Source organism: Pyrgilauda ruficollis, unplaced genomic scaffold (assembly GCF_017590135.1).
Source record: "Pyrgilauda ruficollis isolate IOZ18807 unplaced genomic scaffold, ASM1759013v1 scaffold7, whole genome shotgun sequence".
NCBI classification, from domain to species: domain Eukaryota; kingdom Metazoa; phylum Chordata; class Aves; order Passeriformes; family Passeridae; genus Pyrgilauda; species Pyrgilauda ruficollis.
In genome coordinates this window covers 14,201,731-14,224,884 of record NW_024528821.1, presented here as the reverse complement: position 1 = coordinate 14,224,884, position 23,154 = coordinate 14,201,731, and the positions used below count along the sequence as shown (strand labels likewise).

The 23,154-nt window shown below is 41.3% G+C and overlaps 1 protein-coding gene across 5 annotated transcripts; it reads right to left on the bottom strand.

The window, feature by feature from the left end:
• Positions 1-101: 101 nt before the first annotated feature.
• OGT (O-linked N-acetylglucosamine (GlcNAc) transferase) lies at positions 102-22,767 on the bottom strand. Of its 5 annotated transcripts, none has more exons than XM_041485352.1 (22): positions 22,576-22,767; positions 18,794-18,974; positions 17,685-17,928; positions 16,071-16,139; positions 12,953-13,069; positions 11,530-11,609; positions 10,147-10,342; positions 9,770-9,910; positions 9,492-9,592; positions 9,146-9,299; positions 8,940-9,041; positions 8,576-8,755; positions 7,676-7,834; positions 6,973-7,062; positions 6,108-6,233; positions 5,525-5,695; positions 5,289-5,405; positions 5,042-5,209; positions 2,926-3,078; positions 2,036-2,288; positions 1,717-1,840; positions 102-1,156 (listed from the first exon to the last, which is right to left on the bottom strand). In XM_041485352.1, exons 1-22 carry the CDS (start codon positions 22,610-22,612, stop codon positions 982-984), a joined length of 3,138 nt encoding a protein of 1,045 aa, XP_041341286.1. In that variant the 5' UTR covers positions 22,613-22,767; the 3' UTR covers positions 102-981. The 5 variants fall into 5 exon arrangements, with proteins under 5 accessions (XP_041341286.1, XP_041341287.1, XP_041341289.1 ...); XM_041485353.1 differs by having other exon boundaries at positions 18,794-18,944; XM_041485355.1 differs by lacking the exons at positions 18,794-18,974; positions 22,576-22,767 and having other exon boundaries at positions 14,290-16,139; positions 17,685-17,764.
• Between the last annotated feature and the right edge of the window lie 387 nt (positions 22,768-23,154).

Genomic DNA, 23,154 nt, shown 5'->3' with positions numbered 1-23,154 from the left:
CCTGCCCAGAGCTCCTCAAAACGCTACACAAAGCGGGAGTACACGCCAGCAAGGTTTTCTTGCTGACAGCAGCACAAAACGTGACACACCGGTCAAATCAGTCAAACTGGCAAACCAAAGCTTTATTTTTTTTTTTTTTAAAGTCTTTGCTACAGTACCTAGGACTGCACCCCTATACATAATTAACAATCATTCCTGAAAGATCTGTATTTGGCACCAGTTTGTGTTCACCTCAAACACTTGTGGGAAGGATTAATTTCAAATCAAATTTGGTTTTTTAACAGAATAGGAGCTGCCATCATGAAGCCAATTAGCTGAATTATTGGAGAAGCTTAAAAAACAAAACAAAACAAAACGAAAAAACAAAAGTCCTTATCTTAACCAACACATTACAGAGAGAGCTCCAAAACAGAGGTCAAACATTAAAAGGCTGATATAGGCTCAAGTGGTTTATAAAACCTATAAAAAAAGACTACACCAGCACATACGCCCTTTCAGTCCACGCAGTTTAGAAATTAACACAGGGAGCAACTCGCTAGCTGGAAATCTTGTCATGGGAGAACCACATATATACCAACAGGAGTACCCAAAATCAAATGTTAAAACGCTCCAATTCCCAATCCACATAAAAGGAGAGAGGTTTGTAGGAAGATTAAATCAATCCATGATATCATAAACTTGTTGGGCAGTTCAAACTTCCCCCAGCAACCACTTTGTCACTCATACACACAGGCTCACATGTACACGGCTCAATCCCATTCAAATTCCTCATGGAATAAAAGGATCCCAGGCTCTATTGAGTCTTTCCCTATCATGCAAGAAATAAGTCTGGCTGTGCTTTAATCACCATCATGTATTACTTCAGCCACAGAGTACCAGGCAGATTAAGTAGAAATGCACAGTTTTTAGCTCATCATCTCTGCACAAGTGTTGGAGAGGCTCAGTTCCTGGAGAGTTCCTGGAGGGCAGGCCAGTCTCTCCTCATGCAGACTCGCTGGCCTCCACGGGTTTGATCATGTGGTCTGGCTTGTTGCCCGCAGCGCAGTGATCCCACATCTGCAGGTACAGCCGCTCCAGGTCCATCGTGTACTGCTTCGTGTTGAACAGAGGGCTGGATATTCTCTGCTTCCAGACTTTGCCACGGATTTTTTTCAGGCTACAAAAGAGAGTTAAAGCAGTCACGAGATGTTGCAAACAACACATCATACTGTTTACCTCTGAAACCTGCTGTTTTCAGCTAACACAGAACTGCCTGTACAACTGTTACAAAAACACCTGCTCCCCCACCTCCACCAAATTCCTCTTCCATCTCCTCTCATTTCTGATACAGACCAGCACGACCACTTCAAATCAGAAGAGCTGCAACATTAACTTCCTGCATTATCTGTAGTGCAGTAACATTTCACAGCATTATTTTAATTTGAAGTGACAAACTGCTTAATCTTCCATTTAAAAAGAACAAAATGTGAACTGTATTGCACTTTTGCACATAAGCAGTTTCTTCAGAATTGTTACTCAATTGGGAGTGCTGTTAAGTTACCATAAAAGCAGAAGCTGACTCAACTGCAACACAAGACACCTCTAGAAGAGGATTGCCCAGCTATTTGACATATAAAACATCTGCAGGATTAAAACTACTGATGTCTCAGCACTGTGCCTAAATACAGTACTCTGCATTCTTGATGTTCCCACATTACAGAATCCAAGTTTGCTTACTATTCCAGGTCAGTTCCCAGTTTCACAGCAATATCCTCATACTCCTGTCTGCTTTTTGCAATGAGCTCAAGACAACCCAGGCAAGTGAGCTGTGAGGCAGCAACTCGTGAGGCAAGAGTCTCCCCTGAAGAAAAGAAAATAAAAGGCAAATCAAAACCAACAAAAACAACCAGGAATGTATTTATCAAGTAACTTATCACACACTAGGAGTTACTTCCCTTCTGCCTCTATAAAAGGCACAGTTTGATGTGTGTGCTGTTACTAAAAGGTTACTAGTATTCCAACCCATGTATTCAGTGCAGGCTCCCCTCTGCATTACCTGGCATAGTGACCATTGGAGTCCCAGCCCAGAGCACATCCATGCCAGTTGTGTGCCCATTGCAAAGGGGAGTGTCCAGACAAACATCAGCCAACTGCCCTCTCCTCACATGCTCTTCTTTGGGGGCAACAGGTGAAAAGATGATTCGGTTTTGGGCAAGACCCAAGTTTTGTGCATACTGCTGGATGTTGGGCTCTCCTACAGCTGGGAAGCGTAGCAGCCACAGCACACTGTTGGGAACTCTTTTTAGGATCTGCAACAAAAATAAGAAGAAAATACAGGATGTTCAGAGACGAACATTTACTTTTCTGAGCAAGAAATTGCCACATACTAAAATGAAGTGGAAGGTGTCATCATTCTTTGAGGTATAAAGCAGAAATTAAAGAGATCATCATTATGAATGAGATCACTGGGATTGCATTTCTGATCCCACATAAAGAGACAGCAACTCTGAGCAACAGTGTACAGAGCAGTTCCCTAAGAGATAAGTACTGAACTTGATGATCTCATTTATACAATACACTGGAAGTTGGAATCTGATACAAATGCTCTCCACTCAGATTTATCAATGTACCAACTGCCAAGGCCAGTTATAACTCAATAGCAGAAACTAAGGAAATCCAAAATTATTCCACAATGGACAACCAGTATACTTAAGCTGTCCCAAACATAAATTTTCACTGGCTAGATACACAGCTATAATTTGAAATACATCTAAAACCCTCTATATGTTACTAACACTAAGTCCTGCAACTTGAGCACTGTAAGGATTCAAATGGCCCAAAGTCAATGTTTTCCGCAGAGAAGTTAACTTGCATGAAGTTTCTGCTAACCAGAACAGCTTTGCCACAAGTCTGACCTTGGATTTCCTACTGGATACAGATACTCACATTAGCCCACATCTGCAAGGTGGAAGGATCAATCTTATAGAGCTGATTGAAGTTACAGTACACAACAGCATCCTCTGGTAAGCCGTACTGAGAACGGGTAGTAACAATTATAGTCCGTGGAACCTCTTCCCCAGTTGCTGCTTTGTTGTTTATCTAAAAGAAAAAGAAAAAAAAAAAAAGATATTGAAACACTGAAACTGCAGGAAACAAGACTATGCCCTGTGGAATTGTCCTAAGACACATTTGTTAGTGTAACAAATTACTGTAAAAATATCTTTGGTTTTATGAGACAAAACAAAATTGTCTACTTACCCACAGCAAGAATTTAACTGGTATGTGTACACGCTTGTGGATGCCACAATGTTGCAACCACCAAGGCAAAAAACACTGGGCACTTTCATGCCCTTCCTATATCTCCCCGAAATTCCAAGTAACTGGAATAATTGGAAAGAAGAATCATATAAAGAGGCATTACACATGGAATCCTGTCCTCCTTAAGGTCATGTAATTTCCTTGAGACCAAAAATGAAATTAAAACAAAGACAGACTAAAAAGCTATTTAGAAAGAAAAACTGGGGTTTGGTTTGTTTGGATTTTTATGGTTTATTTTTGTGTGGTTTTTTTGTCTTTTTCTTTTTTAAGATAGAACACAGTAAGCACAGAACAGATAATCAACAGAAGCAGACTTGTATGTAACTGATAAGACTGTAAGGAACCAGTTGACAAGGAAACTAATGAAAATGCTGAAAATAAGAAGAGTTAATGACAAACTTTTAAAAAGCCTTCACAAAGAATAGGAAAATGCTAATAAAAAAGAGCAGAGGATGAAGTCGGAATAATCAAGTTACCATGCAAGAGTCCTGAGGATTAGTAAAATGGAAGCAGGATTTTTAATTTTTTTTTTATGACATGCCATGATGGGAACAAAACCAGATAAACAGAGAGGGCAACACAGCTACTTAGAGCCCTTTTCCTTATATATGTGTATTTTTATATACATATTCATTAAAAATTTACAGTGGCATTGCAGCCAGCCACTCATGACACACTTGATGAGAATGACAATCACTCACTGTCACTGACTGTTAGAAGATGGCACAACAGCTCAACAGAAGTTGGTAAATGTGCTACTCTTTCAGGTCACTGAGAGCTCAAAAAACACAGTGCTCAGTTCTTGTTGATCTATGCTCAAAAGCAGATGATCTCAGCACAAAGAAGTGCTGTATTAGTCTCACTGAAAGACAGAAATCCTGTTTTAGTAGTGCACAGACAGAGCTGAGTGTTTCATCTCAGTGGTAGAATGTTAAGACAAGAATTCTCTACGATTCTCAGATGACAACTTCAGAAAGATTGCTAACAGCCTTACTGACCAAACTAAGACAAACTATTACCAACTCAAATAGAAGTCTCAGTTGTGAAGAAAAGAACTCAAAAATAAACCAAGCCATGAGATTATGAACAGAGCAGTGGTAATAAAAGATATCAAAATGATGTAAGAGGTTCCTGAGGGACTATAAACTGAATAAAACTCACAAGGTAACAAGTTATGCTAACGTCAGAATGTGGCATTTCTAACTGTTCTGCAGCTGGAAGAAAAGTTAAACACCACCAGTAACTGTCAATAAAATCCCATGAACTGTCAAGCACTGAGGGGCTAATGCAGTGCAAAATTCTGAAAGGTGTAAGGAGATGAATAAATGTTGTTGAAGTACAGTGGAATAACTTTGCCTCTAGTCTATTACTCAGCAATTTTTTTTTCTAACAGAAAAACAGTGAGTGAGTAACAGAAAGACACTGAGTAACAGGTCACAAATCTTGGTAGGCTACAGGCAATAAAGAAATCTTGCCTTCAAATTCAGAACAAGCAAATATCTTCTTTATGCAACAAGAAAGAATTTCTTTGGACTTTAGATACCTCTAGATACAATTCCTCTATCTTTGGGGGGGAAGATCATCTTCCAGTACATCTGTGGCTTATAATGAGCTTCCTTCAGTATGACAACTAAAGGAATCAACATGACAGAAAACACATTTGGAGATTTTTCTTCCTTGTTCTATATTAAAACATACATATACAACAAAAACACCAAGAAAACAGTGTCCTGAAGTGCCTCACCTGAGTAGTTGCTAATCCATTACTGATGTTGAAGCCATTGATAGTAATCTGAATTTGCCCCCGATTTATCATCTCAATCACAGCCTCTGCAATGGTGTTCATGGGGATCACTGGCATGCTGAGGGCGGCATTGCCATCGGCGTTGTCACAACTGTCAGGACACTTCATCTGAGATAAATCACACAGGGATCAGAGGGAGATCTACCTGCAGTCCCCAGGACTGTACACAGACAAGAGCAGCTCTCACCTTAACGATCTTGACATCAGGAAGGCTGTCCAGGAATGCCTTCAAGTCAATGCCATTCAAAACAATCCTGTTATCGTAAATATGACCATTGGACTTGAAATCAATGACTGCTTTTTTCTGTCAAAAGAAAAGATATCAAGAAGTTACAAGATCCCTCACCAATACTATACCAAGTGCCATTTCATAAAGACACCTACAGAAAACACCTACTTCTCTTGCCCTATCTTCCAACATACCTTCAGATGGGGGAACATGTTGGCATGGTCTCCAATAAAGAAAGTGTTTGGCATGTAAGCTAATTTCTCTGAATACTGCTCAGCCACCTCAACTGGTGAAGTTTCTTTATCTGTGATGATATAATCCATGAACAATGCCCCACTGGTTCCAGGATACCCTAGCCACATTGCCTAAAAAACACGAAAGCAAAGCTTCAGTTCCATGTGCATTGCAAAAATAAAGACAGTTAAAAACCAATTTTAACTTACATTTGTTACATACAGGTTCAAGTTCCTTTTTCTGCTTTACCAACTGAAGATCAATCCCTAACTCCAAACTTTCCATACCAAGACAGTGAACAGCTCAAATATACTCTAAAATTGATCTCTCAAGCAAATTTTCCCCACCATGTGCAGCTTGAAGCCAACCACCAATGATTACAGCTTCTCTCACCTGAGACAACTCCTGTAGTCTAGAATGACTCTGATTAAGCTTCCTCTCATTCTCTTTCCATAGGAATTTTAGAAAATCCTTAGTCAAAAAACCCTCCCAAAAAACTCTGACATTGATTCTGGTTTACTAAGAGCCCTGTAACTTAGTTACCTGAATAGGTGCTGGTCTCAGGGCAAACAATTCATTTCGGGCTCCTTTGGTGTAGCCATTCATATTAATGAGAATGTGAATCCCGTCCTGATGGATGCGGTCTGCTGCTTTTCCATTACATGGTATCTAGGAATAAAGAAATAAATACATGCTCTTTTTGTTTTCAGTCTTCCAGTATATAAATGTGGTTAGTTATCAGTGTAACACTGGACAGATGCCAACTGCATAATTCGATTTAAGTGAGACTTAAATCTTGTTAATCCTGGTTTTACAGAAGCACAAATCCTCAATGCAGGAGTAGAGCTGAGTAGCAGTAAAACAAAAGCTAAAGGCTAGAAACTGAGGCTATGCAAACCAGAACACCCTCCCCCACACCCACTCCTCTAAGGCTAATTAGTAATTAAAGCTCACATAGGGCAAGTGGCACATTCACAAACTAAGGTACAGAAGATCAAAATGAGGATCAAGAATAAGCCAGTTAACTACACTACAGGGTTTTGCCTTGACTTCTGTGTACACTGAAATCCTGGTCAGTTTTCACACTGAACCTAAGGCAAGCTTAAATGTATTTTCAGTTGTGACATCTTGACTTCTCCATGACATTTAAATATGACTTATCTTGAGACTTAATGTGAGAGTTATTAAATACTGATGTTACTTTTTAATAATCAGAGGTCACAAGATAACCACCACATCCCAGGTAGGGCATAATGCCAATAAATCTACAAATTTCAAATTCTCAAGGTTAACATCAGTCTAATTCAAGAAATAATTGCAACTAAGAATCTCAAACTACAGATTCATCTCTTTCTTCATTTAGAAAAATTCAGGTTTGCTCAAAGGTCAATGCATAAAACAAGCTCACCTGAGATAAGTCAATGAAATGATTTGCTTCAGCCATCACTTTTACACGGAAGTTTGTCCCATCATCAGGACTCAGGGCATAACAGAATACCTAAAATATGAGGCACCAAAAAGTGAGTATCTATAACAACTGTCCATAAAATAACTGTGCTATACTGCAAATTTAAATTACATCTAGTTTCACACAAATCAGTTATTTACACGGCATTTACCAATTGAGAAAGAAGTCAAGAAAGAGGCACAGCCATTTTTTGTCACATTAGAACCAGGCCTAGTTCTGTGCCAGAGAATGGCACTGCATCCTGCACAGACATATCCACTGCTCTCATCAGTGCAAGGCAAAGTAACCTTAACAGACAGACCTGCATAAGAATTAGATCTCTAAGAATGCCTTCCAGTCACCTCTGACTGTAATTAGTGAGAATCATAACTATGAATCAGGTTGAGTAGACAAACTAAGCCTCAGGGAAGCTTTTTAACAGTGACTGGTTCTCCCAAGTAGGAAACCACAAGTGTATCTGAAAACAGGACTTCATATTGGTAAAGGAGGATGACTCAGGCTGAAGAACTCTTCAATCCATTAAAAAACAAACCCAAGAAGCAAAACTTTGCTCTTCCCTTGTTTAATTGCTTGCACCAAGGGACAAAAAAAATGCCACTTATAGGCATATACAAAGCTTTAAGCATGCCATTTTTATTTTTACCTCGAATTTGTCTGGATTATGCATGCCTGGAATTGATTGCATTAGGTGCGAGGTTGGATGGTTTCCAAAATCAGAGCTCACATAGCCAATACGAAGTCGACCTTCACTGGCCTTCAAATCCTTGGGATGCTCATATGGTGGCTTGTGAAGAACATTAATCTGCCAAGTAAACACACAAGTGTTTAAAAACTCAGGAACTAAAATCTAAACAAAGGGACAAACCCCCCCCAGGAGTTTGCAGAATTAACCTTATCCCACATTCAAGCAAGCAGTCACGGACATCTGCTGTTCCAAACCTGTGTTCTACGTATTCCACTGGAGCCAAGTGCAGTGCCCACACACTGTGTCACAAGATGTGATGTCTCTGCTCTCAGACAAATATAGACATCACTACCACATTTCTACTTTTCTAACAGTTTCAGTATTCCACCCTGATTATTAAATATCCTGATGCCACACATGATCCTCAGGAAGTTCGCAAACCACAAGCCACTGGTAACCAGAACAGCATTGCTGTAAGGCATCACAGCGTTTGTTCAGTTCTTTGCTCTCCATCTTGCCCAGGCATCAGCTTGCAACCACTATCTCTGACAGGATTATCAGGCTACTCAGACAAGTCACTCTGACAAAGTGTTATCTTCCATTAATTAATTGGACCCTCCCACCAGCTGACAGCACATTTTCAATTATAAATGGCAACCTGCACTAGTAGTCTGCCTCAAAACTCACAAGCACTAATAGCTATGAACATTACCTCCCACCTCTTCACATGTCAGTGACTCAGAAAGCTTACAAAGGCTAATACTGACAAATCTGAGTATTGCATTTTGAGTAGGAACAGGCAAAGACTCAAAGGACTTCAATCAACAATCAACAACTGGCCTGTATAGAACTTCCTACCTTGTCCAAACAGAGATTTCCATGTCTCTCAGCAATTGCCTTCCTAAAACTGTGAGATAGGGGATACAGCATGCTATGATGTGGGTGTACAGAAGGCAGTCTGTTTTTCTCCAGCTGATCAGCTACAATGCTAACCAGCTTCTTCATTCTTTCATCATAGTCTGTCCAGTCACAGACAATCTATAAAGAAGGAAAACCAAAGATTACGACAACAGCTTCCCCCAGCCTGTATCAGTTATTTCAGAGGTTGAGATTAATGTTTCTTCCAAAAATGGAAGTGAGACCGTCTAACTCTTTACATTTAAATTAGTAGTCTCCTGCAGAGGAACCCTAAGAATCACAATCAAAGCCCCATCTTCCTCACCTGCAAACAGTGGGCCAAGTTGCAATAGGCATCTGGGAAATCAGGTTTCAGTTTCAGAGCAGTACGGTAAGAGGCAATGGCTTCTGGTATATTCCCTGAATCCTGTGAAGATACAGAAATGAGTCAGCAGGTAAAAATATCCTCAGGGTAACTACTCACAGTGCCCCACCACACTCTTAGAAGAGTGAATCATTGGCATGTGCTACCTTGTGAATCGAGGCCAGGTTGCTGTGGGCATCAGCAAAAGCTGGGTTTATCTGAATGGCACGGGTGTAGCACTGCAGAGCTCCTTGGACATCCTGCATCTCCTTCAAAGTGTTTCCCATATTAGAATAAGCATCTGCAAACGTGGGGCTGATTCTGAAAAATAAACATAATATGTCATGAACAAGAAAAGCTCCTCCTCCAATGAGAAAACATGCTCATACCCAGACTTTTCCATTTGAATAGCAACTACAGAAATTACAACACATGACTAAGTCACCTTCTGTACAAATCTAGGCACTTTCCCATTAGGAAAGGCTGGGACTCTTACAGGGAGTATTCATTTACCTAATAGCCTCTTTGTAATGCATCAGTGCTTCCTGTAACTTTCCCTGCTGTTGCAGAACACTTGCTAAGTTCGAATGCGCTGCAGCAAACTCTGGAAACACCTGGAAGAAAAAGAAGTTGACTTTGTCTCAAACATCACAAACAGACCACACCAAAAATAGTTATGCATTTATTATTGTCTTTTCTTACTTTTTTTTTAGAGAGAGAGGAAAAAAACCTGTCCTATTACACATCCCCAAGCTGAACCACCCACCTCTTCCCCTCACACTCAACTGTACCTCAAGAGCCTTCCGATAAAGACGCACGGCTTCCTCAATATTGCCCTGCTCCCGTTTGATGTTTGCCAGATTGTTGAGTGAGTCTGCATGAGTGGGACAAAGTCGAAGGGCTGTGTTGTAGCATTCTTCTGCTTCTACCACCTTCAAAAAAAAGGCACTGTTAATATTGTAACATTTATTGTAAAAGCACCGTCTATGAAAAGTCATTATATAATCACTTTTAAGAGGTTCAAGATGGAGATTTCCTGAATTACTCTTCCTTTTAAGTGAGGTTAACATCCATCTTAACAACTTGCTCAACAGCTTAACAAACTGGTGGCAGCTGGTGTCTATTAAAGCATTCACTGTAATTTTAAGAAGAAAGAAGTGCTCCTTACACTGCCTTTCTCCTTCAAGGCATTGGCCAAGTTGCAGTAGGCGTCAGGGAAGTGGGGCTGGAGCTCAATGGCCCTCCTGTAGGTGTCTATGGCCAGGTCTATCAGGCCCTGCTCGTAGTACACACAGGCAAGGTTGCCGTGCACAACTGCGTGATTCGGGCTCAAACTCAAGGCTCGCAGGTAAGCTGCCACAGCTCTGGAACAAAATAAAGGAAAAACAAAGAGAACATAAACAATCATCCAGAGAGCAGGAATTATTTACCTTGGTACGGTGTATAGTGAATAACATTAAGTCTTCTGGAAAACAAGGAAAGCTTTCAGCTACTTTTTTTTAACATTGTCATTACTAGCAAAAACCCGTTTTTTTCCTTACCCCCATTTTTTGCCAGTTTATTATTCAATTTTAACAAGATAAATAGTATCACATCACATCTTTATTCTCTCCACTAATCTACCATTATTGACTTAGACTTAAATCATCACTTTGTTCAATAGTGAAATCATTAATTATATGCTCCTATAGCACTATATAAATGACTGATGTATTTAAATCAAATTTCTAGGAAAACCATAACAATATCTGTAAGTAAATAATTAAAAGGTGATGCAAAATCTGAAATTATGGAAAAACATGCCCCTGTTTGGTCCACTAATTCATGGTTAAATCAGACATCACTGAATCATTTAGACTGTGTGCAGTGCAGATAATTAACCTGTTCCCTGCAAGCTTTTATTAAATTTGGGGCCACAAACCACAGCTATCAGAAATTAAAAACCAATTAACAGATGCAATATGCTACACTGCATATAAACAACAGAGCCTGGATGTTTTCCCAGAAACAGAAGATCCACGCATCAGATTAGAGGTCTCAGAACAGGTTACTGCAACAACACAGCAACACCACTGCAACCCAAGGCAATAACGTGAGGCAGACATGTCAGAAATACAGAATATTCAATCAGATGTTTAGCTGAATTCCAGCATTCCAGTTTGTCTCACATAGAAGGGAAATTTTAGAAGAGACACACTTGCAAATTATTTTCTGAATCACATAATGAAAACAGAGAAATCTAGCGTTCTTGTGAATCTTATTTTCACTCTCCCCAGCATTAATTTCCAATCTATTTTCATCAGAAACTCTTGGTTTTGACAATGTATTAAGTACAAGAAAGCAACATGAAAGAATACATATCACTGGGATTTTTTATTTTTATTTAAATAGACAAGTAGCCTGGTCTGTCTGCACTTCAAAGCCATCTGCTTGCTAAGCTTAGAGTTGAAGTCTTTGCTACTCCTGCCCATAGACACTTTACATAAGGAACATAATCTGTATCTTCATATATATGACAAGCCACAGAGAGCAACAGTATTGATCTGCTTACCTGTCAAATATCCTTGCCTCCTTCAGAACGTTTCCCAGATTGATATAAGCATCCAAAAAATTTGGGTCAAGTGTTACAGCCTGAAAATAATTTTGAAGTAAAAGTTTTGAGCATGAAACACAAACATGCTTTCTATGAAACTGTTTTTTAAAAATTTGCTGTTTTTTAAAAATTTGATAAACATAATCTGTAAGTTTTTAAGACTTTATCAATAATCCAGTAAGGAAGGAAAATACACAAACCAATCACAAAGTTATTTATCTGTAGAACTGACAGCATGTACTACCTTCAAATTTATTTGTTTGCTTACCTATTGAGTTGCAACTACTGCAGAATAAAGTGTTAAGCATTTACTTCACATTAGGCTGATCATACTTAACACTCCTGCCTACTGATGCTATGTTGTCTTTATCTTGTTTTTAGAGAAGAAACCATAAAAAACATTATCTGTATCCTTTATCTACTGCAAAGTAAGACAGAATTTTAAAGCTTTACCAGGGCATGAAAACAGGCTGTTCAAAAGAACAAGGAAACAGCAACTACATCACGTGTGTAGGGAAAATTGAGTAGCCATTTAACTAAAATATCTTTGTTCCCTTCAAAACTAATAAAATGCAAAAAACCACTTGAACTGATGAAGCTACAGAAGCTGCAGTACAAAGCTACACATGAGTATTTGACAAGCCCCACTCTTAAGAGTCTCATGGGAACTATTAATTGCAAATTAAAATACTTCATCTATCACAAAGCAGACACAGATTAAAAAAAAAAAAGTCTTGAGCAGCTAGATTTCTTTCTGTAGATTTAAAGCCATGAATTTCAGGAAGAAGCTGTTGCCACATCTTAAATTCAGCTTCAGGGCACTCTAGGAACTTCAAAGATGAGGACAAAATTAATTACAATGCCAATTAGACACTAATTGGAAGGTCTCAGACAACTACTTAATAACACTAATCTAGAGAAATCTGAACAGTAGTGAAAAATAACCCTGGAGAAGAGGAATTAATATGTCACTTAAAACTGTTCTTCTCAATTACTCAAAAGACAGTAATACCTGAAACAAAAATCACAATGCAAAATGATTTAGGCACCAAGTTGACTCTTTCTCACACACAAAACATGCAAAACATTGTCATCAAATCAGATTTTTAAAAAATTTAGTCTGGGAAAGGGCTGAAGAACAATTTAATTAATTTTCTCATATCTGACATGTGTGAAGTCCTAGGAGTGTTCTAAGTGTTTCTCTCCAGTACCATATAGGCAGTTTGAAACATCAGCAAGTTTAAAAAAAAACAATTAACATGAGCTGCCAACTAACAGGATCATATAAAGTTCTCCACTACCAAAATATTTATCACCTGCAAGTACACAACTGCATGTGCCTTTAAATCTAGCAGTGAAGCTGACTCCCTTAGGTAGTTACCTTTTCAAAGTGATGAATTGCGAGCCAAATTTCTCCTTGGGCATTGAAAACACAGCCAAGATTACTCCAAGCCACTGCAAAGTTTGGTTGAGTCTCAATTGCTTTTAAGTAACAGGCCTTGGAATAGTTAAAGAAGAGAGATACAAGGGAAGGGGAATATTTGTAAAAAGAAAAAAATGAGAAAAAATAATTGTTAGTATGCATTCTCTAACCAGCCAAAAGTGACCCTGCAGTATAGGCTAGCTTGCGCCAAAACTAATGCGCTGCAAACTGTTGTTGATCCTGCGCCAGCGCAAACCAAAACCCAGGTGCAAGCCCACCATTTTTCAGTTATGCTGGTAATAGAGTAACATTCCTTCAGACACCAGATTGCCACAAAAAATCATCTTAGAAACAATTCCAGTAGTTCACCAGAACATCTGCTGCCTTTAAGTGCGTAAAAATAAAAAAAGGCTGTGTAAAAACAACTTTACTCTGAAACAAAATTTTCAAGTATTCTAAATCAGACAGAAATTAATTTAAAAAAAAAGGAAGAAAAAAAGAAAAAAAACCTACTGAAAAAGATAAAGCCATTCCTCAGTTTAAAGTGCGCTTGTCAAATGAGATGACACACCCCCCCATCCACATCTTGTTTCTTCAAATACAACTCGACCTCTCCTGCAGCTTCAAAACCTCAAATGACAGGATTGCATGAAGGTTTAGGTCCCTGTAATGCAAGCGCAAGAAATCGCTGCGCATCCTACCCAGCACGGCGCCACGCTATCGCTGCGAACTGCTTGGCTCTAGTGATTGCCCCAAGGTGCAGTGAACAGCCAACCAGAATCATTAATCTACCAGACAGGCCCACACAAAACTCGCATGTTAAATTTGATGTCTGGACTCTGTAAATGCGTTACAAGCCAATTTTGTCCAAAAGGCTGCAGCCTGGAGCTCGGGCAGTCGCCCGATCAGAGATTAATCATCGAGTCAACCGTTCACGGGGGCTTTAATCGCACGCAATGCGCGTTACCGCTGCGCAGCCTTTGCGCTACTGCAGGATCACAGCGCATCATCAGAAGAGCAGAACGCTGCAATCCAAACAAAGAAGAAAAAAGGAAAAAAATGAACAACCGGAAGAGTTAGAAGCTTTTACTATTAACTATCTCCAATTATTTCTTTAAAAAATATTTTAATTTACTTTTACTTTATTTCTTTGAAAGAATTTGTGGCTAATAGTATAAAATATTCTTACATTACTTGCTTGTAATTAAATATTTTAAGCTGTTTCTGAAGCCACAAGACAGAAGATTCAGGCATGGAGGCAAATGGTTTTGCTGTGGCAGTTACAAACCCGTTACCATATTTCTCATCATGTGACTTTTCGGTGCGTTCCTTGCTGGAAGAGGAGGAGGAGGTGTGTGTCTGCCCTAGATCCAGGCCTCGAGCTCCCTTCAGCGAGGCACCTTACGCATGGAATAGGAGGTTTCACCCACCTGAAACCTTCTAAATACAATATCAGTGGTGAAAAACCAAAAACAAGAGAGAAAATAAAACAAGATCATTAGTAAGAGTTCAACAAAGCAATTGCATTTTTTTGGATATGTCTTAACACATGGGAATGAGGATAATCTGTCTGTAACAAGGGAGACATGCAGAAGGGAGAGGGTTAATCGGGCAATTGCATACAGCAGGGACTTTTTTTTTTGGAAGAAAGGCTCTGAAACATCTACAAAGAAATTAAATTTTAGTTCAAACTGTAAGGAATCTGCTGGCTTGATCTTTCAAATGGACTGATAACCAAAGAAACACATTGCAATTTACTCAAGATGTTTTTCCTCGTTTATTAAGTTCTCACAAAACGGAATAACACTTTCAAACTAGGTGTCTCCAGAGCTCTGAAACAAAGAAGTCAGCAACCTAAGGCAGGCGCAGTGTCTTGGCCTATACCAGTCACACTAAAGCTGCAGTGAAGTGCAATTCATGTTAGCTGTCCGCTTGGTGGGCTGAGAACCAAGTGTCTCAAAGACCGTTCAATTCTGAATGCTGCTACACAATGTTTTCAACCTGGATCCGACCAAATCAATCAGGCTGCCCTAGGGTGGTACACGCATCCAGGTTGTTAATGAGAAACAAAGCAATATTGAATTTTGAACCTGCAGTCCCCGTTAGCCCACAAAGATGCCCACCCTCCCCAAATGGTGCTGCAGCCAAACAGACAGCTACGCTGTTCATACACTCCACTTCTGAGCATGCGCGTGGGGCTTGGAGCGACAGCCGCGGAGCCCAGAGTGGCTCTGGTTTCTCCACACTCCTCACCCCTGCAGCGCGGACGCGTAAGGTGGCTTGTAACAAGACAATTTCTTTCTGCAATCCAAATTTTAACGTGCCAAGAATTTTCAACTCATCTTGGTGTTCGAATTCTCGGTTTAGGAAACGCACGACTGCTAGAAGCCACCTTTCCACTACAGCAAGTTTTCTTTTGATCAGTTCATTTACCAAACAAACCAGCTTTGTCCTTCCGATTTCTTTATTTTGGGGAGGGGAGAGGGAAGACATGAAGAAAAGATATTGGGGGATGGGGATGGGGGGGTGGTGTGTGTCGCATACTGCAGCTATTATTTACTAGCCTTTCTTCCACTATCAAGGGAAGGGAAAAGTTAAAAGAATAAAAATCTTTAAAAGCCAATATTACAAGGTAACATTTGGATAAGTTTCTTCTCCACTTACAAGCCACAAAGGACTTTAGAAGAGCAGCCTTTTCAATAGCACCTGCATCGTACAGGGATCTCGAGCTAACCACAGGCTCTCTGCTTGGCACCAGCAGGCAAGCCTCAGATCTGAAGGATTGTTACTTATTTCCAGATGAAAGCATGATGGAGCCCCTGCCCAATACTTCAGAATGGTATCAGATAGTCTAGTTCAGCAGCAAGGCTTGGTAACTTTCCATTTCTTGACTTAAACCAACTTTTTAAACATGGACATGCCATATCTTGCCCTGCAACTACTCTGGGGTGTTTCAGTGCCTTCAGTTTTCAGAAGTTTCTTGGACTGTCTGTCGATCAACGCAGATTTGAAGACTTGGTGCAAAGTTCAAGTTTTCAAAACACTGATGTTTACATGTATTCTACCCAACACCTACCTTGGCTTCTTCCAAGCGACCCAGGGCTTTGAGCAGGTTCCCCAGGTCACTACGAACACAGTACAAGTCCTGAAAAATCAAAGTCACACCATCAGCTTCAGGACTTCAGATTCCCCACAGGTCTTCACAGAGAATTTGCAAGGAACAACCCAGTCCTCTAAAGCTTATTTTAGATTCTCAATGAATACATCACATATGTAAATTATTTTTTTGACCTAAGATTACAAACAACAGATAATCTGAGCAAATTTAGTACTGCAGAAGTACAACTGTAAAGAATTAAAAAGAAGTAGTATTTCATACAATTCCTATTATACAGAAATAAAAAACTGAAAATAAATGCCCCTCCCCAGCAGCTTAAGTCTTTTTGGCACATGTAAGCATTTCAAGCCCCCCCTCTTTTTTTAAACAATGCCAAACCTGTACTCTTAAGATACACCATTGCCATTATGGCCTTTAAACAGATACATGAAGTGATTTTGCTGCCTGTATCCCTAACGAAGTTTTCCTCCCTGTTTTGCCCACTAATCCATCCATTTCCAACAGCTTTACCACATGTTCTTGTTCTTTCATTTGTTTGAAATGAAAGCACAATCTGCAACAGCATTATCCAGCAGTAAAGACCAGAGAGAATGTAGACATTTTGTCAACACTAATGAAAGGATCTACTAACCTAAACAAAACTCAACTCCTGCAGAAAACCCCACCATCTCACATTATTCTAACCAGTGCACCCACTAGTCACACCACGTGGCATATTAAGTTAGACAAGTTCACACCGGCTTAAGAACACAGAGAAGTAAGGTTCAGGAAGTCTCTTGTTGGACTGGGTTTGCTTTTGCTTTTCCTACAGAAAAAGGATTTATGCCCATGGGACCAATGCTGCACTTGGAGGACTTTTTATCAAAATGTTTGACCAAAGAGCAAGCAAATACCTTTATCATGCTGAGCAATACTATACAAATTTAATGAGCATGATGCAAAATAAACAGAGGACAGCAGTCTGTTTACTAAAAATGTCAATTTCAAACAGTTACAACCAAAAATCCATACACCAGATCAGTCTTATAGGAGTCACTTATAGACAGTCAGTTTCAGCCTACAAAACCTAAACTGATGCTCCTGTAAACCAGCCCACAATGGAAATCTAACAGTCTACAGCAGAAATCTTACCAAGGCAACACTAATCACCATCAAATTTCTGACTTCATGATAAAGTAATACCCGGTGATTTTCCAAGATCCAAGACATTCAAGTCTAAGCATCAATTCTCTCACTACAGTACTACCTTAAAGCACACAAAGCTAAATATGGTGCCATTCACTGAAGCTTCTACCTTCAGAAAAGAAAAACCAAGCCTTGCTTATCTTTTATCTAAAAAGTTAAGTACGTTACTTACAGAGAAAAGCAGACAACCAGTAGCCCTTACTGCAATACACAACTTTTAGTGACAAAAGCCTCTCAAAGATCCTCAAAAATAATATTAACTGCTTAATTAAGTTTATGGCATACGACTTGGAAGAGTTATCTATTGTTCGTGCTTTGAAAGCTGCTAGTTTTGTGTCCTAAAGCAGTCATAAAGAAAGGACTTCTATAAAATAAAGCATTACTTACAGGATTGTACTGAAGGGCAGACACATATGCCTGTACTGCTCCTTCCATATCACCTGCAGCTACGAGTGCAGCAGCCAAATTAATATATCCATCAATGAAATCTGGTTTGAGGCGCAGTGCGTGTCTGTAATGTTCAATTGCTTCCTGCAGCTGTCCACGCTCCTTGTACACATTGCCTAGATTTGAATAGGCTTCAGCCAACAGTGGATTCTGTTTGATTGCCAAAGTGCTGAAGTGAGCAGACCTGGAGAAAACAGACCAGTTAGCAAATAAGAAACACGACCGAAAAACAAACAAAAAAACCCCAAACAAACCCACCCTCGACATTCAGTGTTTGTCTTTTTATCCAGTCACTCTAGTGAACATTCATGCTTAGGTGAGCCAAACATACAGCAAACAAATCTGGACGTACAGAGCTGTCCTGTATCTTTATCCTGCCACTTCAAACTCCGACCGCCCTGGTTCCCATTTTAGGCTGTACTGAACAAAGACAGCTCTCATTTACAGACAGAAGGGTTCAAGCTGCCTCACCAAACCTGAGCTCAATACACTTGGAAAAATCACTACAGGAATCCCTCTTCCAACATCTGTAGGTGTTAAGCAATGTTCTGATATTCTTCTCAAGAAGCAGGACATGACTTACATGTAAAACTCTGTTGTATCCTCACTCATTCTATTTTCCCAGATCTGAACTACTACAACTTCAATCAGAAGACTATATAAAACAAATCTAAGTCAAAAGTTCTTACTTCCTTCACCAGCAAACATGAATTTACGGCTAGAACAAGTGAAATTCAAAATGCTAGAGGCACAGAAAGCAAGATCAGGAACAGGCAAGCAGAAAGAACAAAGAAACAACTTTCAGATCACAAAACTCCTTTAACTAAACATGTTGTTGTGCAGGAAACAGTCTTACAGAAAAAAAACCCCAAACCCTTAGATTGTAGGTGGAATTAACATTACACACGTAAATCCTGCCAGCACACACCAATGTGGCTGATATTCCAACGTTAATATGCACAATATTAAAATAACACAATAATGGCAAGGCCTCCTGCTTATTGTAAAGTTGGCGAGCCCAAGCAAAATTCCGGAAGGAAGAAGCCTACCTGTCCAGTCGGCGACACTGGAAGTGAATGGATGACAGTAACAAAAGCACACCAGTGTTATCAGGCTCCTGTCTCCAGAGCTGCATGCAGTGCCTCTCTGCTGCTTCAAAGTCTCCTGCCTGATACTCACGATGAGCCAACTCCGCTAACCCTTGGAAGGAAAGCATACGTTTCGTTGGTTCTGGAGAATCACCAAAACATTTAAAGGGGGAAAACAAAAAGTTAGATGATGGGAACAAAACAAAAACAAAACAAAACAATGAAAAAAAATGTACACAACTAATGGATGAAAATGTTTGAAATGATATGAAACACTACAGCAGGTGACAGTTGGGGTTCTAAGATCTTATCTGTACCAGTCCTTGACTCCATCAGCTAATAACAGCAGAAATGCAGACTGTAAACACTGTGAATATTTGCAAGTCAATCATTTTCCATTATTCTGAAAGAGACTCCTGTCATGATATGATATTTTGGTTCCTAACAGTGGTAAGTGCTGCTAACAGAACAATGACTCTCCTCACCCCTCCCCACGACAGAAAATCCTACGCTTTGCTATGTTAAAAAAAAAAGTTCTAACAATTTAATAGGGAAATGAAGGACAGAAGACAACGACTTTAATAAAGGACTTAACAAAAGAAAGTTTTACTGTGCAAGTAGTGAAAGCTCTTTAAAAAAAAAGGTAAAAAAAGCACAATGAGTAACATTCATTGAATCCTGCATACTCCTATATTTCCTCTGAGGAGTCAAAATCCCTTCACAGAAAACAAAAATGGTCTTGGAACAACGATATCTGATGAGAGACAAACACACACTTCAATGATTATGCAACTGGCCTACAGGAGGGACCATTAAACAGACAGGGTACAGGAAAGGAATTACTGCTCCTGGAGGCTTAGCTGGAACAGGAGTGACAAAACAGTTTCAGTATTTAATACCCAACTGTGGAGAATGAAATACTTATATGAAACACAACCTGTTTTAGGCAAAACAACCATAAGTAAGAGAAGTAAGTAAAATTTCTTACAAAGTAATAAGTGAGTGCAAATTGGAAAAACCCACAACCATTCATCCTAGAAAGAAGTGCTAGGCTTCAAATTCTGCCTTTATACCAACAACTCCTACTATTAAAATGTTTGATTACTTCAAGTATCTCTCATTTTTCCTCCTGTACTCTGCAGCCTCTTAATTCCATTCATTAAACACTTTCCACCTCATCCTACTGTTTTAAAATTTGGAATCTAAATGAAACAGATAAACCCTTCCTAATACAAGAAAGCACCTCAATAGCTGAGCCTACATTTTTGTAGTGAAGTAGTACAGAAGTCCAGAGACTCTCATGCTTCTGTGAGAATTTTAAAGACAGCCAAAATAATCACAAAGAGATTAGGTACAGATTTACTACCTTGTGTTCATTTTATGAAATTGGGATTGATGCAATTTATATAAATTACTTTCAAATTTGGGGTTTTAGGACCAGTAGGTTTTAATATAAGACTGCAAGTCCTGTATAAGTACAGTAGTTTTTCCAGATAGTGTACTGTCTCTGTCAGTGCTATGAACTGTTCCACCGTAAATTGGAACTACCAGTACCACTCTTTAGATATTGACAATTAGTAACCAAGTATCCTTATCCAGATTAGATTCCTATTTTTCAAACCCTGACTAAGGGCAAAGTGGACTTCACGATCTCATTAAACCGACTGGCAAAGATAAAAAGGTACAACCTTCATTCAACATGAGAATGTTGAACTGTGGCAGACAACCACAGCGCTTACAAACGGTGCTGACAGTAACACTGGAGCACCAGCAGACGGTTCCTCTCCCGGTCCCTGTGCTGTGAACAGGTTTTGCCCTTCCGGCAGTCAGCGCATTTTCAACTTCCGCTGATGGCACAGAGAAACCAGAGAGGAAGAGCATGTCTCATGAACTCAACTTCCTCTTCAAATACATTTCAGTTGTTTCAGTAAATTTCAAAGTGAAAAAAAAAACCCCAAAAAGCACTCCAAAACATAACAACCCAGAAGTTTACACTTCAAGGCTTATGACTGCAAGGAAAGAAGCTTTCAGTCATGATCTCAATGCTACAATTTGCCTACTTAAAGCAAGAAGTCAAACTGAAGCTGCAACTTCTAGGCCAAGAGAGCAGGCGGTGCAGATTTAACACCTGGGAATGAGAACTACCAACAAAAGCAACAAAAGAAGAAACACTGACAATTTCTTTCATTTATCCAGTGTCTCTGTTTACAAAACAACCCACCCTTTGTCTCCAGAGATAAGGCAAACAGTGTAAAATTGCCAGTCATCTACCTCCAAGCATTTATTTTATAAACGACTGTGAAGAAGTTCACTGAAAAGCAGGAAGTGGACAGCCACATCACAGAGTCCAGAATGAGTGAAACTTTTAATACAAAGTTGGCTGGAAGTTACGCAGTGCAAAATACCCGTAAGCCAGCCCATGAATGGATGCGCACTGAATCAATTTGTAAAGAAAATAACTGCAGTGAGGAGTCACAGCCAGGAAAATCCCTTTTCGTGTCTTGCATAAATTAATTTCTGTACCTCGGCTAATTTGTGTGCATGCTTCGACTACGACCTTGGAAAAGTCTAGTACAGTGCTGTGACAACGACCTTCCCTGAGGCTTCTAGACAATACAAGCGAAACAAAAAGCTGCACAGAACCATCAGAAAGGAGCCCAAAGCCATTTTCCCCCCACAAACACCATCCTAAGCACTTGCAATACACTCCTGCTCAACCCTGCGTTCAGACACCATCCAGTTCCAGACGGAAGCAGCGGTTACCTCCAGCTGGGAGGTGCTGGATAGCACAGGACTCCCTCCCAGCGTGCACGTGGCTCTATTTCCCGCAGGGATCCAGGCTACAAGAGGATGCTGCAGCCTCGCTGACCACACACAGTTCTAGCTGAGAAAGGTGCTGCAGTACGGTGTTTCGTACTTTCTGTATCGCTACCGTTTCTCTTCAGATCCCTATCTCCGCAATGCTATCCCGTCTCTTTCTCCAAAAATCCTGCTTTTCCCAAGCATCATTTCAGCTCTTTCTGCCTCTCTGGTTACAGAAAACCCCAAAATCTGGGGGATAAAGCTGTGCTATCCTTTCATCCTTTCAGTAGGCACAACGCTTCTTTCTCTCGCTCTACAGAGAAAGTCAGATTTCTCCTCCATTCCTCAAGTTCTGATCTGCGAACTAAATTTAGGGCCGGATCTTTCCTTGACACAACACGCTATCTTACTGTTCAGAAAAGCGCTTTAGCATCCGGCTATGCCACAGAATCACAGAACGGTTTGGGCTGGAAGGGACCTTAAAGACAATCTCATTCCGATTCCACCGCCATGGGCAGGGACACCTTCCATTCGACCAGGCTGCTGAAAAAAAAGTCCTGCCTAAGTGCAGCGAGCGATTCTGGGCAAACGAGCACACATTTCGGGTCAGGCTTTTACCCTACTTCGCCGTCTAACGCAGTCACCTGATAGTCTGATAAATATAGCAGCGAGCCCGCCGCACGCACAGCTCCCGGCGCCTCCCCGGCAGCGGCCCGGGGGCTGCGCACGGCCAGCGCCCACCGGAGCGCGCCCAGGACCGCGCTCGGGCCCGGGGCGCACAGAGCCCCAGAGGCGGCGGGGGCACCCCCGCCCTGCCGCGTCTGGAAACTTCCGCCGGGCGCGGGCCCGGCGAGCGGGGAGCGGCCCCGGGGGCGAGGGCACGGCCCGGCCCCCGCTGTCCCCGGCCAGCCCGTCCCCGGGGGCGCCGCAGCGTACGGTACCTGTGCTGTCCGCCACGTTCCCAACGGAGGTCGCCATCGGGACAGGGGCCGGGGAGGCTGTGGCGGCGACGGCAGAAGGTGTGCTCGGGCCGGGCCGGGCCGAGCTGCCCGCGGTCGCGGCGCGCTGAGGCGGCGCTCCCGAAATGGCGGCGGCGGCGGTACCGAATGGCCGCGGCCGGAACTATCCCCGCGGAAAAGAGTCCGGGCGGCGCCGGGCAGCGCTTCCACTCGGCGGGCGGAAGGACCTGCTGGAATCAGCGCATTATCGAATGAAGTTATCCTTCCGCGCGCAGCGCTGCGCCAAAGGCTGCGAGACTGCGCATGCGCCACCACCTCCCGGTAGCCCCGCACGTGGCTGCGTGGAACCGGCGCGCACCGGGACAGCGCCGCTCGAGCGGCGGAGCCCAGACAGCGGGACAGCGACTTTAAACAGCGGAGCCCAGAGAGCGGGACAGCGGATCTTAAACAGCGGAGCCCAGAGAGCGGGCCAGCGGATCTTAAACAGCGGAGCCCAGAGAGCGGGCCAGCGGATCTTAAACAGCGGAGCCAGCGGAGCTCAGCCAGCCGGAGAGCGGAGCT